The sequence below is a fragment of the Myotis davidii genome, unplaced genomic scaffold (assembly GCF_000327345.1).
Source record: "Myotis davidii unplaced genomic scaffold, ASM32734v1 scaffold402, whole genome shotgun sequence".
In the NCBI taxonomy this organism is placed as follows: Eukaryota; Metazoa; Chordata; class Mammalia; order Chiroptera; family Vespertilionidae; genus Myotis; species Myotis davidii.
The window spans coordinates 839,805-856,306 of NW_006293393.1; the positions used below are offsets into that span (position 1 = coordinate 839,805).

The window sequence follows — 16,502 nt, forward strand, 5'->3', positions numbered from 1 at the left end:
CAGAGCAAATCATGGCCTGGCCCTGCAGGAAATCAAGGGACCCCTGCAGCAGGCCAGATGGCCACGTCCTCAGCCCATTGGAAACAGGCCCCTCCCACATCTTTCCCAGGACCTGACACGGGTGGATCTCCCGCTGATGCCCGCAGGGGTTTCGGGGGTATTACTGGGGTGTTCGTCACCAGCGTATCAGGAATAAAAGGAGGCAAGCTGAGTTGTCACCGGGCTGGTCAGATTTGGCCAGATAACCGAACTGGAGCCAGCGAGTCCGAGCAGGATTGGTGTGTGGCAGGCAGGGCCGGCCTGAGGGTGAGAAGGGGACCTGTCCTTACGCTGAAGCCCCGCCCAGGTCTGACGGAAATTCTAGGTCTCCTCTGAGGGGCTCTGAAACCTTGGCTTGGCCACTGATGGAGGTCAAGGACACTTAACACTGGGTTTCACAGAGGGTCCCTGGGAGGGACGGAGAGAGGGGACTAGTATTTAATAGGGCAGGGCCATGGCTTGGGCTTTGGGGGAAATGGACTTGGGTTTGAATCTAAGCTCTGCATTTATCACTTATAAGCTGTGTGATTTTCGGAGGTTAATCTCTCAGCCTCAGTTTTTAAAATCTGTATGACGAGATTAGTTATGTATTTATCTCATACTATTTTAATGATGAGATGATTCTATAATGCACTTACCATGGTTGTCTCCATTCATAAAAGAAAACAATCATATCCACTGAATAACTATTGAGCCCCATTACATCCGGAGTCCTATGCTAACTGCTTTGTGAGTTCTCATTTCACCCTCCCAACCACCTTACTGGCTATGTAATTCGAGGGGCCCAGTGCAGAATGAAAATATGGAGTCCCTGTGCAAAATCAAGAATTCAAGAGCGTGACAGCAGAGCAGGAAGCCGAGCCCAGGGCCCTGTGCAGCTGCAGGCCACATGCCCGTGCAGCCAGCTGTGGGTACAGGGCAGATGCTGCTCTTCCTCCTCTATTTTGTTCACCCACGAAAACTGGGGAACAGAGGCATAAAACGTCAATGAAGAGCAGCATCTCTTACGTGCCCTGATCACCTCCCAGAATGCCGGGACTGTGTTGGCGTGGTGTTCTGTCGCACCCGCTCCCTCCCAAGCTGGACAGACACACTTGAAATGCTGTGTATTACTACCCCAGCCGTCCTAAAGGTTTTCCCATAGACTCAATTTACACACGAGGAAACCAAGGCACGTAGCCTGGGCTCTTAGCCAGGCCTGTGTGGTTCTAGAGGCTGCGCTTCCTGTCCTCCCCAGGCCCCCATCCTAACCCTTCTGCTGGCCCTTTAACCTGCCCATACACACATTTACAGAAAACAATAAGGGGCCGACAAAAGGCCTGTGATCTTGGTGCGCCCAGACCACACGAAGTCAGACCACAAAGAGGTCCCCGTGAGGATCCAGCTTAGCAGCAGTGCAGCTCTGCACACAGCGAGGCCACAGAGACGGCCTGACATTATGCTTTCACAAGTTAACTAGAAGAAATTCATACGAGTGATTAAAGAAATTAGTGCAAATCCACACAAAAGAATTCTAGGCTGTCACTTACAATGATGCCACAGAGGCGATGTAATGACACAGAAAGGGGTGCTGTATCTGTAAAAAGCAGGCTATCAAACAATGTGTGAGGTGAGTGTGAGAGCTTATGGGAACTATGTCATATATACACAGATCTCTGTGTAAGATATATGTGTACAGTTGGCCCTCCGTAGCCACAGATGCCGACTGTACACATTGTTCCAAGCTGTTCTATAGAAGGGACAGGAGCATACGTGGTGGTCCTGGAACCAATCCCTTACAGACGCCGGGACGACTATACATAAATGAGCACGTGTGTGTATAAATAGAGGTACACGACACACGTATTGTATATGATCAGCAAACACGTTAGATACCAAGGTCATTCCCAAGGATATTTCCTCACCAACCCCAGTGACTAACAGGAGTGATGTACAGAGTTCCAGGCGTTTTGTCTCTTAATCGCAGAAGAAGTGGGCGCTCTGCTGTGCTGTACGCAGGTACCCTCACGCCACCCGCCGCATACATGTGCATGGCCAGTCTTGCGGGCAGATCTGCCAGGCAGATGCCCGCGGGTAGCTGGGACTCCTCAGCAGCTCTGCCATCTGCAGGGGCCGCCTCACCTCTGCCTCTGAGGGTGAGCAGGTGCCGAGGGGCCTTAAATTAAACACTCTGACACCTGCGGCCCCTTCCCACGCAGAGCCTTTCAGGGTCTCAGCAGCCGCCTGGGTCTCCCATGATAACCAAAGGCAGCTCAGTGCACACACGCTGGATGCCCTTGATTAGCGGCACCGAGTTTCATTACCTCTGAGGGGGAAGGCTGCCAATTAAGCTGCGCACACCGCTTTCTTACTACTTCCAACGTTTCTTTTTTTCTTTGTGAGAGAGCTCCTTTCGACTCAGACAAGCCTTTATTATCTACCACTATCGTGTATGTTTGAAAAGGAATACACAAGTGAAGTGTATTGGCTGAGGTCTTCCAAACCTTTATCACACGGAGAATCCAACAGCGCGCATCAGCTGTCAACTCTGAATCATTCACGTCCGTGCTTTTCCACACAATGGTGGCCTGTGTTCCGTGGGAGCGTTGGCGAGGCAGCGTTTCTTAAATAATCCACAAAAGAACCACAAGCCTCCAGCCAGGGGTGCGGAGTTCTGAAGTCCACCTTGCAATGATCTAGAGCCAGCTTACTTCTGACTGGGCCTCGGGAATGTGGCCGAGCAAGTCTCATGCGTGCCTCCCAGCCCTGCCTGCGCACAGTTAGTTGGATCCCAAACGGTTCAGAGGGCTTCGCTTTTGTCTGCAGGGCTTTCTTCTAAGCTGCTGGGCCCCCGTCCCCGCAGGTTTGGGGCTGCTCTTTAGCTGTCTGCACATGCCCAGGAGATGACGCCCAGGGCATGCCTGCCATCTGGCTGACAGCAGCAATCCACTGCAACACACCCCAGCTTCAGATGTGTCAGAAAGGGAAGAGAGGGCATCGTAGCTCTGAGGATACTGTGATATTCAGCCCCCACTGGTACCGATGCCACCCCCTTAGATTTCTCTATCGTTAGTTATTTTTCTTCCTGTCTTGCTAATTGCCACAGCACATCTCACATGGTGCATGATACGGTTCCTGTCACAGCCATGGCCTGCCAGAGAATCTGTGATTCCATGGGTACCTCTGACATATTTTTACAATTTTTAAAATATCACCATCCATATCCTAACTACAGGCCCCGTTTTACCAGCACTTTCCATACTCATGACTGTTGCATTTGTCAGACATGATGGCGTTACTGGTGTTAAAGAAAACAACAATTCAAGAGCTAAGTACAAGCAGAGAAAACAGGTGGCTGATTAATGAAAAGAGATGCTAAAATATAATGGGACATACACTTTGGTTTGCAGAGGAAAGTGCACTCTGCTTATTCATGCATCTCCATACTTAAGAGAATTTACACATATGGTCTGTCCTCGTAAGCTTAGCTGTTATATCAAAATAATGGAGGGTTTAAACAATAAAGACTTATCTCTCACAGTTCTGGAAGCTGGGAAGTCCAAGATTGAGGTGCCAGCAGATTGGCTGCCCGGTGAGGGCTCTCTTCCTTGTTTGCAGGCAGCCGCCTTCTCCCTGCATGCTCACATGGCCCACCCCTATGCTCTCATGGAGAGAGAATCCAGCTCTCTGGGTCTCCCTATGTCAGGATGCTAGCCCTGTCAGATCAGGGCCCCACTCTCGTGACCTCATTTAACCTCCTTACTTCTGTAAAGGCCCCATCTCCAAATTCAGCACAATGAGGGGAGGGGTTCAACATACATATGGGGTTGATATATGTACATAAACTCATCAAAATATCATAACATGTTAGGACGCTTTCTATTTAACTTACTCATATTCACAAATATTTCTACCATTGAACATGAATTACTTTTGTTTAAAAACACACACACACACACACACTAAAAAAAAATTTTTTTTTTGAGAACCGGGGTTTTTAACTTGGTTTTAGAAATTTGCTGAGAGGAGCTTGGCTGCCTCTTCTTATTCCAATCATCTGAAGGAAAGCCAATGTCACTGGGAAGGGCCAGCCGGGGGGGGCGGGGGTGGGCTGGCTCCAATGCGGGGACACAGAAGTGTGCTGCCTCCCAACAGGCCGGCCCGGGGACATTTGTTCTCAGAAGCAGAGTGGCCCCACGATTTGGGAACCCACCAACGTCGCTCAAGGCCTACCCAGCATCGGTGACGTGGCTGGTTAGGTTAATCATTGTGCTGGTCTACCCTGTGGCAAACCTCGCTCAAGTCAGCGTTTCGGGATCTTGAATGTCGAAAGTGACTTCACTTCTAACTCAATGTAAGTAACATAAGCACAGTTCAAGGTCTGTAAAGTGTGGAAGCAGGGGTATGTTAGGTTCTTTTCTACCATAAAACCTAGTGATTTACTGATTCCAAACTTGTGAGCTTCCTGGACAGTTTCTGCATGTTTTACTCCACTGCTCATACCTGGGCAGCTCACCAGTATGTCCACGTGACTATGGCCTCTTCCCAAAGCACATTTCATAGGGATGCTGGCCTATTACAAATGTGGACTCTGACGGGATGAAAATCCAAGAAGAGAGCAAGTAAAAGCTCCGGACACTCTCCTCAACATTCCTTATTTAGCTGATATGCTGGATATAGTTTCTTTTCCTCTCTGATGATGCTATTCATATATACGTATGTTAGCAACATCTGCATTGGATGCAAGTAATAGCAGCTACACTTAAACAATGTTTATTACTTTTAAAACCTTAGCTACACTCCAGTGCCCGGCCCAGACCTAACGCAATAAAGGCTCTCTAAGTAAGGACTTGCTGAAAGAATAAATACAGAACATCTCAACCTGCTTTACACAATTGCTCTGAGTGATTACTTAAACGCTACAGAATAACACAGCACAGCTTTCAATCTTTTGAAAACATTAAAACTAAGGTCCAAGACACATAAAACCAAACTTGGACACACATGACCACCTTTTGGATTTAAGTAACTTTGTAATTTGAGCAGTTCCTTCCTGTAAAACCACATGTGTGGGTGAGTGGATGCAGTTATACCATTTATCTAGTATTATTTTGTAAAATATATTTTTATTCATTTCAGAGAGGGAGGGAGAGGGAGAGAAACATCAATGGTGAGAGCGAATCACTGATTGGCTGCCTCCTGCTCGCCCCTACTGGGGATTGATCCTGCGACCTGGGCATGTGCCCTTGACCAGAATCAAACCAGGACCCTTCAGTCCGCAAGCTGACGCTCTATCCACTGAGCAAAACCAGCTAGGGCTGCAATTATACCATTTAAAATCCCACGATATTTCATGACCCCAAGAATAGCTAAATAATCTTTATTTCTCTTTTCTACTAATAAGCATGCCAACTAGAAATCTAGAAAATTGGTTTATACTAAAATCTAATTTAAAATGTGCTGGCATGCCCCAAGTGAAAAAAATGGACCGCTTGTTGTACCTCCATTTATTTATCCTAAGTTTTGAGGCTTTCCCTCAAGGAAAACTAACAGCGTGCTCCTGAGGGGGAGGCAGGGAGGAGGTACACCTGGGGTCATGTGTGTGCCACACAGCATCTGGGAGGAGCTTGGGAACCATTGTCGTGGCAAAACCCAAGGCCGGTGGTCACCCAGGGACCTAAGGGCTCTGGAGAACACAGGGTTGCTAAGCAGAGGGCAGGACATGTCCTGTCACTCAGGGTCTGGGCAGCTGAGAACAAGCTTCCAGATACAAGAAGAACCGTCTCTCAGGAAAGGATGCTGGAGTACCCACTGTGCCAAGAAGTGGCTGGACAGCAGGGCTGGGGCTGGGGGATTGGACGTCTTCTTCTGGCCTCTGGCCTCTCTAGCCCTGGGCAGCAACCAGCTTGGGGGGGCGGGGGAGAGGGAGTGCACACCGCACTGTGAGAAAACCCGTCATCCACCCTAGAGGGAGCCTGGGTTGCGGAGGGGCTGGAGCAGACAGGAGGGGAGCAGGCTGGAAGAGGCGACACCTTTTGGAGAGGAGCTAGCCAGGTCTGTCTCCTCCACAGCACAGGGTCCTGAGCCCCACCCTCCAGGCAGGGGAAGAGCTGTGAGCACCTTGGCAAGGCAGGAAGAGGCAGGGAGCGGAAGCAGGTACCCGGACCCCAGACAGTGAGGTGTGTTAAGGTTATGGGAGGAGGCGGAGCACCGGGCTTCCTGGGGACATTGTGAAGATGGGTCCTGAGCGGACTCCAAGTTACCTGCTGGGGAGCATAAAATGCTTCCTCCTTTTGATAACTTTTATTCCTGATGCCTGTTGTCAGCTGGCCAGTGAGTGGTGTTGGCCAATGAGGAGACTATCCCAGGTCTGGGGATATCGAGCCAAAGGAATGTGTGCATCCGTGGGGGAGACTGAGGAGAAATGCAGATAACCCCAGGGTTAAGGGACGAAGAACGGGGAGGGAGCCTGAAAGGATCTAGGAGTGGATCAAGCCAGGGCTCCGGGGCGTGGGCAGCAGGAGCAGGTGCAGGGAGGCACGAAGTGGCTGGTGTGTGGGGGGCAGAGGTGGCAGGAGTGTAACCTGTCTGCCACTCACCTTGGGCTCCTGCAGGGCACCAAGGAGGGCCCTTCCTGCAGAGGGCAATACACAGCTACATGCAGTGAAAGTACTTTTTATAAATACTTTTCAATGAAAAAAATATATATACAGTAAGGTGCTCTATCATATATGTACAAGTGGATGAATTTTCACAAGTTGAACACAGTCATGGCACTGGCACCCAGATCAACAAATAGAGCGTTATCAGCACCCTGGGGTCAGGATCCTGTCTGATCACTGGGGCTCCCCCAAAGGGAAGCGCGAGCCTATCTCCCAGGCTGGTGTTGCCGGCTCTCTATTCCAGCGGTTCTCAACCTGTGGGTCGCGAACCCTTTGGCGGTCGAATGACCCTTTCACAGAGGTCGCCTAAGACCATCCTGCATATCAGATATTTACATTACGATTCATAACAGTAGCAACATTACAGTTATGAAGTAGCAACGAAAATAACTTTATGGTTGGGTCACAACATGAGGAACTGTATTTAAAGGGCCAGAAGGTTGAGAACCACTGCTCTATTGCCTGTGGAACCCTAGGGGCAGCCCCCCTCGCTGGACGTGAGGCCTGTGAGATTCATCCATGTCACCGTGTGTACTACGGCGCGTTCATTTGGGGGCTGCGCAGCATTCACCCCTGATTGCCACATGTACCCACCCATCCTGCTCCCCGGGCCCTGGGGCTGTGCCCGTCTGGGCTGTTCTAGACAGTGCCATGTGCACGTTCTAGTCTCCTGGTGATGCCTGGACACACCTCGCTTAGGTACCTACCTAGGAGTGGACTGCCCAGCTTTCTGTCACTGCCAAACCCTTTTTCAAAGTAGTTGTCCCAATTTGCACTCCCATCAGCAGAATACGGAAAGTAAAAACACTCGTGTTAAATGAGAGAGCAGATTCCGTAACAGGGAATATTTTGTAAAGGCCTCTAGCTAGAAAACTTTTATCTGCATTCATTTTTTTAAATCTTCAGGCCTCTCAATATTTGACAAGAGGTTATCAAAATGAGGGTTTTCAGTGTTTAACACAAATCTTTAAAGCAATTAAGCAATTTATCCTCTTTCTTGCCCTTGAGGGGGAATAAACCTCGTCAGATTATATAAGAGGAGAACTGGAAGTCATCCATTTCAAGATGATTTATCATGAGAGAAAGTCTAAGGTCACAGATGAAATGAAATTAATAACATCAGCCAAACCGCTGGTGACCATGAACAGCCACACTAGCATCACACGGGCGGGTCCTCCAGAGCCCAGGCTGCCTGCCTGGCTTACAGGGCAGAGACGGAGTATTTTGGTTTGGGGAAGGAAGGAAAGAAGGGAGGGAGGGAGGGAGGGAGGAAGGAAGGAAAAGGTGAAATGGCTGAGATCTAAATATGCACGGGTCAGACTCTTTCCTAGAGAATTTCCTCAGTCTTAATTTGTCCTTAAAAATCTCAAAATAATAAGAACCAAGCTTGTGTCTATAAACTATGACAGAACTGAATGCTGATGAAATTCTGTCTGGTTTATGTGGATGTCAAGAAAGCATCATGTTTAAATTTTGCATGGGATCAACCAGGGGGAAGGACCATGCCCCTAAAATAACTCAAATCGTAAAATTTCTACCTTATGATAAAGAAGCCCCCATGGAAGCTGGTATTCAGATGGACATGTTACACAAAAGTGCCTATATCTGTCAACTCTACACAGTTTAATGTACAGAATAAGGGGTAAAAACTATTCATTTCCATCAAATATATAAGGTTTCCATATTCATGTGCCTAATGCTTTTTCCTTCTAACTAAAATCGGAGGAAAGACATTCATTTGAAGAAAGAACGACTGGTGCCAACAAAAAAGGACATGCCTGCATGTCTGGGCTCTCTCTGCATATGCAAATGGACTGAGACACTGTAGAAAAGGCCACGGATGTGGTCCCAATGGCGGGATGGCCATGAAAAGTCCTTCCTGTATAGTTAGATTTGAAAACTAAGAGATTTTATTTGGTCTCTGATCTATTCACTGTTGTAAGCACATTATACATATTGTAGTATTGACTCATTAATCCTCACACCATCCTGTGAGGATCCTGCAATTACCTTGTGTCACAGAGGAAGCAACTTATATTAGTTGCTTGTGGGTACTCCAGCAATAACAAAATAATGTAGTACGTCCACAAATTCATCTATTTGTGGGCCAGTAGGATTTGTTATTTAATAAATAACAAAATAAATTAATAATTCACTGAGGCACAGAAAATAGGTGATAGCCAGTTAAGTGTTTGCCCTAAAAAGCCTCAGTGAATCCCACCTACCTCTCAAAGCAGAATGAACTTGACCTTATTTAAAGCGGGCATGATATTATCTTGCTTCTTTACACCCAGGCTATTCTTAAGGAACCCTGTGGACAGATGGCTCTGACTTTATGTGTCCAACTTTTCATTCAGAATGTTGGGTAGGGGCACAGGGGGTTTTAGAGAGTCTAAACAGTGTATGTGGGTAGCTACTGTGCAAAAAAGATGAACTTATTTTTAAAGAAGAAAATTTAGGGATACATTCTCATGATGATTGTGTTCTTCCATATGGAATGTACCTTCTTAGGTCTACATAGTAGGTTGATAATGCCTCGGCATCAAGTCTCTGACTCACCCCAACCTGGAATAAACAAAACGTCCCTTTATACTCATTTTCAAAATCAGGGCTCCGGAAGTGGTGGGGTTCAATGATCAGGTGAATGTCTGAGTCTCCCCTGAGCCAGGCAGGGCTCCCGGGGCAGCCGAATGGAAGCTGCACCTCCAAATGCCTGGGAAGTGCCCATTGGAGCTTTAAGAACGCCTAGCTTCTTGGTGAAACCTGTGTGATCAATGGGATCTACAGTCAATATGAGGAATGTCAGCTACTGTGGCCTGCCATTCTTCCCATTGGACATTTTGAAACTCACGTGCAGTTTTGTGAAAGGGAGTTCAATGGGGATTGGAGTGATATTTTCCATGACTCAATCATCGAGCAGAGCAAAGCAATGGTGAAGCTGCTTCTGAATCAGACGTGACCACCTGCTCTTCAAGGTCAGGTGTGATGTCGAGGTGGCAGATCTATCGCATTTACTCATTAGCATACTTCATTCTCCCGTTATAGCCTCCTATCTTTTAAAAAATATATCTAATAAAAGGGTAATATGCAAATTAATTGTCACTCTGTCACAAAGATGGCAGCGCCCATAGCCACAAGATGGCAGCGTCCAGTCATCTCAGCCCCGCCGGAATCCCCCAGTCCCAGGGGCGGGGGTGGCCGCTGAGAGCAGGCAGCGTGAGCGGCCTGGCAGAATGCTTGCTTTGTCGCTGTGGCGATGAGGCAAGCATCCCTTGCTGGCCGCAGATGGGCCTCTGGCCAGGCCGGGGCACAGAACAGCCAGGCCCTGCAGAGAGCTGCTGGCACGTGGATTTGTGTGCAGGGCTACCAATATATGTATGTATGTATGTGTGTGTGTGTGTGTGTGTGTGTATATAATTTTTTTTAAATTGATTTCAGAGAGGAAGGGAGAGGGAGAGAGAGAGATAGAAACATCAATGATGAGAAAGAATCCTTGATCGGCTGCCTCCTGCATGCCCCACACTGGGGATCAAGCCCGCAACCTGGGCATGTGCCCTGACTGGGAATTGAACTGTGATCTCCTCGTTCATAGGTCAATGCTCAACCGCTGAGCCATGCTGGTTGGGCTATAGTCTCCTGTCTTAAAAGCAAGCTCAGGCTCAAGGAAGGAGTATACTTTTTGGAAGATAACTCTGAAACCTAGCTGAGCCCAGCACTAGGGAATCAATTGGCCGACAAAAGAACCAGACTCAGTAGGAGGCTGGGGCAGACTCGGTGTAGGAGGCTGGAGCAGGTCCAAGGACATCACAAGAAATCATCCCAGATAATACTGCACGTGGGTGAAATCAAATGTGTATTTGAAACCCACTTTATCTCTACCTTATGCTGCCCTTGATGAAAAACAGCTGCAGGGCTGGAGCACCCACAAGGACAGAAGTACACTATGTGAAGGTTTGATGGTATCAGCACATCTTAATGTAATCAAATCAGAGTTTAAAATATGCCCAGCAGAAGGGGAGGGGAGCCGTCACTCTCACACCTACGGTGAGCTCTGCTGAGAAATGCTTATGGAGCAGACCCCATTCCCGCCTATCTGGGCCTTGACTCCACCCACACATTCTATCTAGTTTTCTGGACCCCTTAATGTTTCATTTCAATCACCCGGGAAACATTAATAAAAATAAAGCCCCGCAGAAGAGCAAGGCTTATTCATGACTCTGGGATCATCAGCCCTCCCCAGCTGCGGGGGCAGAAGTCATAGCCTGGCCCCTTCATCACACACCTGCCACATTCTGTGTGAACACGTCAAACCCACAAGCCTGCTTGATTAATCACCGGCCCAGGAATCTACGGAGCAGAGTTCACATTACACTGGGAGATGCAGGAAGGGCCCTCGAGGTCAGCATGCGAGACGGAACACAATGAGCGTGCCTGCCGCATCCATCATCCTGTAATCTGCTTCCAGCTCCATAATCCCCCACATCCAGACCGTGCATTCCAAGGACATTCCTCTGCCACACGGATCCAACTGGTCCGAGTACCAAGGGCTCCAAGCCCTCTCTCCCTCCAAGAAAAATCATTAACCATTTCTACTAGTCAAACAGCCCTGGGACTGCAGGCAGCTGCTCAAACCAAGTCTCGAAGGGCCTAGAAGTTTTAATAATTCTATCGTCAGTGTTTCTTCACACCTCGTAAAAATAAAATTTAATTTGACCTAAGAATAAAGACTACACTGTTAACTCCCCAGCTATGTACTAACTTGTTTAAGTCGTGAAAAGGGTACAACTATCATTACACTAAACTGCTTCACAATTAGTTCCAGGAAAATGTTTCCAAAAAAATGAATTGGGTAGAATTCGGTGCACTCACAATTATAAGATATACTAGATGCCCAATGCATGAAATTCATGCAAGAGTCGGCCTTCCTTCTCCTGGCTGCTGGCACCGGTTTCCCTCTGGCACCTGGGACCCAGGCTTCCCTCCTGCACCCAGGAGCCGGGCTTCCCTCGCAGCCCCAGCTTCATCGGGAAGGTCATCCGGAAGGACATCTAGTCTAATTAGCATATTACACTTTTATTATTACAGATAGTATATTTAATATTACCATGGGATTACTTCTCCTATCAATTTCAGAACATATGATGACTATCTCATGAGAAGTATCCCATGATCCCACTGAGGAGAAAAGGAGATGCAGAGATCCCAAGTCGGGGACTTGAGGTCACACAGCCCAGGTTGGGGCTGGGCTGAGAGAAGTCCAGGTCACACTGATATCATTTCCAAGATTTTACCCTAAAAACATCCTAGTTTTCTCAATACTTTACTATAAAGATCTTTTTTTCTTTCTTTTTTTTTAAAAATATATTTTATTGAGTTTTCACAGAGAGGAAAGGAGAGAGATAGAGTTAGAAACATCGATGAGAGAGAAACATCGACCAGCTGCCTCCTGCACACTCCCCACTGGGGATGTGCCCGCAACCAAGGTACATGCCCTTGACCGGAATCAAACCTGGGACCTTTCAGTCCGCAGGCCGACGCTCTATCCACTGAGCCAAACCGGTTTCGGCTACTATAAAGATCTCACCACAAGGTTATCGTATGCTATAAATCCCCTAATTCAAATACTTCGCAAAGATGCACATCGCCGGTCACGTGACTATCACCACTGGCTTTGTTCATTTCAAAGCGTACATTCTTAGACTCCTACAGAAGACGACACTGGAAAACCAGGGTATTTCATGTCCTATTCACTCACACTCCTGTCGTCGGGGGAGAAGAGTTTTACAGAGAAACCTACCTGGTTTAGGAGCAAGGATTAAAGAGAATGGAGACAGTGTGCTTCCCTTTCAGAAATTCAGACATTAGGCTCGGGTCTGGGAACCAATGATGTCCACACTAATTGTTCAAGAGTGACTCCAAAACACACAATAATCTCAGGAACACCAGGAGTGATGACTAAGGCAAAAGAAGGAAAAGATATTCCTGTGGTTTGTGGGTCAGTAGGATTTGAAGTGTCAAGACTTTGATGCATCAAACAGTAGCAAACGGGTACTGGGTTCCACAAAAGCATCTGCCTGTGTTGTTTCAGTTAACCCATGCACCTGCCTGCTGAGGTTTTCTACACCCGGTGCAGACGGTGGAGCCGGGCTTGGAAAGGGGCCTGGCTGAAATCACAGCCTAGCTGCGTGACAAAGCTGAGAGCTGAAGCCATCCCAAAATAGACGGCTGATACTCAGGCATCTGAAACACGTCAGCATTCCGATCCCTCCTCAAAAGTCAACGTTTTGAGTTTTTCATTCTTGTAACATGAAAGTGTGAAATTATTTCAAAATTTAAAAAGTTAACCTGGAATTATTACCCATGGCTTCTAACAGGAAAACAGGAACTAGGTTCCACTCAGGGGCAAGGAGGGGATGAAGATGTTGCCGTCAAGGCTTGGGAGGCACGGGTGCTGCTGAGATAGGTTTTGGGGGAAGGTGGAGGGGAAAGTGCTGTGTGGTCATGATCTAGACGTCAGTCAGCCAACAGGCCCCGCATCAGTACCTCCTCTGTACTGGTGCGAAGGCAGCTTGAGCCCCGCTCCCTGCCCCCCTGCCCACCTGCATGCCCCGCCCAAACCTGCATTCCGATGCATATGCTTGCTAGCCCCAACCCCCTTTCCACTTGTGCCCTAGCTAGCCTTGCAAAACCTGTTTCCCTGAATGCTTATCTTAACAGGAGCTATAACCATACACAGCCCCACAACGGTCTGACTGCCGGTGCCAGATGGGGTCTTGGTCGCTATCTCACTTCCCCCCTTAGAACTGTCACAGGGGCTGTAAAAGCCCTTGAAAAGTCCAGAAGCCTGGCCCATATTTGGGAGACAAAGAAACTAGGGGATAAAAGGGAAAGCCCTGCCGCATTCAGTGCTCAGCTTTGGGTAAAGATTCCCCTGAGCCAGCACCAGTGCTTCCTGAGTGCCTGGCTGTTTTGTGTTCCGCCGCCTGGTAACTTCCGTAACATTGGTCCGGCAGTATGAGGTGACTAAGTAAGGGGCCAGTCCTCCAGGACTCAGTGTGCAAGGGGAGGCAAAATAAGCCTATACAATACCATATGCGCACACAGTGCTGTATGAGCACTGGGGACTGACCTCCGGGGGTTAGGGGACACTTCCTGGAGGGAGGGAGATTTGCTTTTGGGGTCTCAAAGAATGAGGAGGAGTTTTCCTGGCAGAGAAGAGGAGAAGGGTCATCTAGGCAGTGCATATTTCCAAAGGCATGGAGGTGGGAAAGATCACGGTGTGTCCTGTCCATGGAAGACAGTTGTCTGTGCTGACGCCTGGGCACGATGGCGTTGGCGGGGGTAGCCGTGGGATGATGCTGGAGAGAAGGGTGGGGACGAGGACTGTGGGTCTGCCAAGGGAGGCCTGCATTCTGTGCGCGACGGGAAGCCAAAGGTTTTTAGGGGGGAGTGAGGAGGGCCGTGATTAGACCACATGTGTGGCTTGGGGAAGACGGACTGGAGGACACCAGAGAGATGGCAAGGAGGCCAGTGGGTGTGAACTCTGCCTGGAAGACCCTCTGATCTAGTTCTCCATTTTCTAAGTGACACTTCGAGGTCTGAAAATGTTGAGACTCGTACAAGGCTACCCAACTGGCCAGTGCCAGAGCTGGGACCAGAATGAAGACCCCCGTGGATGCTGCAGGACCCCGCCTGCTCAGCCTGCATAGAAGATGAAGGGCTCTAAGGTCTGGGCTCCTGGGAGCAGTGCATCTGCTTGGAAACAACAGGAAGATTAGAAAAGCATCGCTGGTAAAGAGGGAAGAAATGCCAGCTGTTTTATGTGCCAGGTAGCTGCCCAAAGCAAAAGAGCTTACTTATTGAGTAAAACAAAGAAAAGGACAGACGAGAAAATTGAGGGAAACTGTCAATTGAACAAAGTAATGAAATCCTGGCCTCTCACACACCTGCTGAAATGCCGAGACGCAAACAAAGTCCTTTTTGAGGAGCCTGGATCAATTCTTATCTAAGAGCAGAGGGTCATGTTCTCCTAAAAGAAAGCCAGCTGCCAAGGAAATACTTCATCCACAAAACTATTCGCACAGTGAGTCCCCAAAGGCGCCCCACCAAAAGTAACCTAGGAGGACGAGCAAAGTCACTGAACTGAGGGGCTAACCCCTGCCCCTGCCCCTGTCATTGAGGACAGGAACGTGAAAACTCAAATCTCCAAATGAAGCAAAAATTCTCAAGCTCTGAAAAACCAAACAGCCCCCTCTCCTCCAGCCCTCTCATCACTTCACCCCAAACACAGTGATCTACAAGAATTTATGTTCAGGGTAGAAACGTTTTCTGGCACTGCATCTGCCCCAGAGGAGCCCGGAGACCTCGCATCGGGGCGTGGCGTGAGTGGTGAGTCAGCAGGACCTCGGGCTGCCGTCCTCCTCACCACGGGATTCGGGCCGAGCCCCTCGGTTTAAATTAAAGTGAGCGGCAGGCCCAGGAAGAAGGCGTCTGCGCTCCTCAACACCGCACTTCATATTGCACCTACCAGCCCATGAAGGGAAGCAGAGCACGGCTCTCCTGTCTATCAGTGGCTTGTGGTGCAAGGTAACCCTTTAACCTCCTCTGGGCCACTCCTGCCCCTGAGGGACACCCTGAGTGGCTGCATCCCAACTGCCACCATCCTGACAAAAAGCCAGGTTCGAGGCTGGCGCAGGGAGAGGGGAAATCACGTCCTCGGTGAAATACTGAGCCACTCGGTCACCAACGCTGGGGGCCGTCCAAACGCCGAACACTGTAAACACACAGACCCTCACTGTTTACACACTGACATAGGGGTTTCTGAGAGTTTCAATCAAAAGCATCCTAGTACTTCCTACCTTTTAAAATAAAAAAACTGGTTTCCAATGACTAAGCTATGTTACTTATTTCAATGTGATCACGCTTTATAAAGGTTTAGTCCTCTGGGGGGAGGGGGGGCGCGTGGAGGGGGGAAGAAGAAACAGAGCATGCGTCTGGCCACAGATGGGAGAAAATCAGCCGCAATAATACATTCACGGAGGTGGGGTGTGTCGTCACACACGGAGCAGGATGTGTGATCGGAAGGTGTGTGTGGGGGAGCTCGTACCATATGTCGTTCGTCTGCTGCGGGCCCGCTCCCATGTCAGGAGCAACGTGTTCCTCCCAACAGCCCGGATGCCGCCCCCCTCCCCGATGCCAGCGCGCTCTGCCAGACCCACGGGGCTCTTACCAGGTACTGGAGTCGCTGGCGCTCCGTCTCGGGGGTGAATTCCGAAGACATGGGGATGATTTCTCCATTCCTGACGATGATGGCCCTGAAACGGTGAAAACGCATGATCAGCAGCCAGTCTCCGAGGAGCCCCAGTTCTGTGTTCACTCCCAGCTTGGCTGAGAACACACATCGAATGCCAACGGGAGGCTCTGTCCTCCAACCCCCAGGGCAACGGTCCCCGTGACCAACTCAACTGCATACACTTGTCCTAATCGGTTTGGCTCAGTGGACAGAGCAGCCGTGGGCAAACTACGGCCCGCGGGCTGGATCTGGCCCGTTTGAAATGAATAAAACTAAAAAAAAAAAAAAGACCGTACCCTTTTATGTAATGATGTTTACTTTGAATTTATATTAGTTCACACAAACACTCCACCCATGCTTTTGTTCCGGCCCTCCATTCCAGTTTAAGAACCCATTGTGGCCCTCGAGTCAAAAAGTTTGCCCACCCCTGATATAAAATAAAATGTTTAGTTTTTTAGCCTAGATTTTCTGGTATGTTGTTGTAATTTTATTCCAGAACTTTCCTAATACAGCTGGAAAACAATTTCTTC

At 48.8% G+C, this 16,502-nt stretch overlaps 1 protein-coding gene across 1 annotated transcript in view; it reads right to left on the minus strand.

Annotated features, from left to right (window-relative positions):
* PPM1H (protein phosphatase, Mg2+/Mn2+ dependent 1H) overlaps positions 1–16,502 on the minus strand; it is a gene marked incomplete at its 5' end in the record, with an annotated part of 267,569 nt that overhangs the window by 68,112 nt on the left and 182,955 nt on the right. Inside the window, one exon of the mRNA XM_015566131.1 lies at positions 15,910–15,994. Coding sequence (XP_015421617.1) covers positions 15,910–15,994 — 85 coding nt within the window. The remainder of the gene's footprint in view (positions 1–15,909; positions 15,995–16,502) is intronic.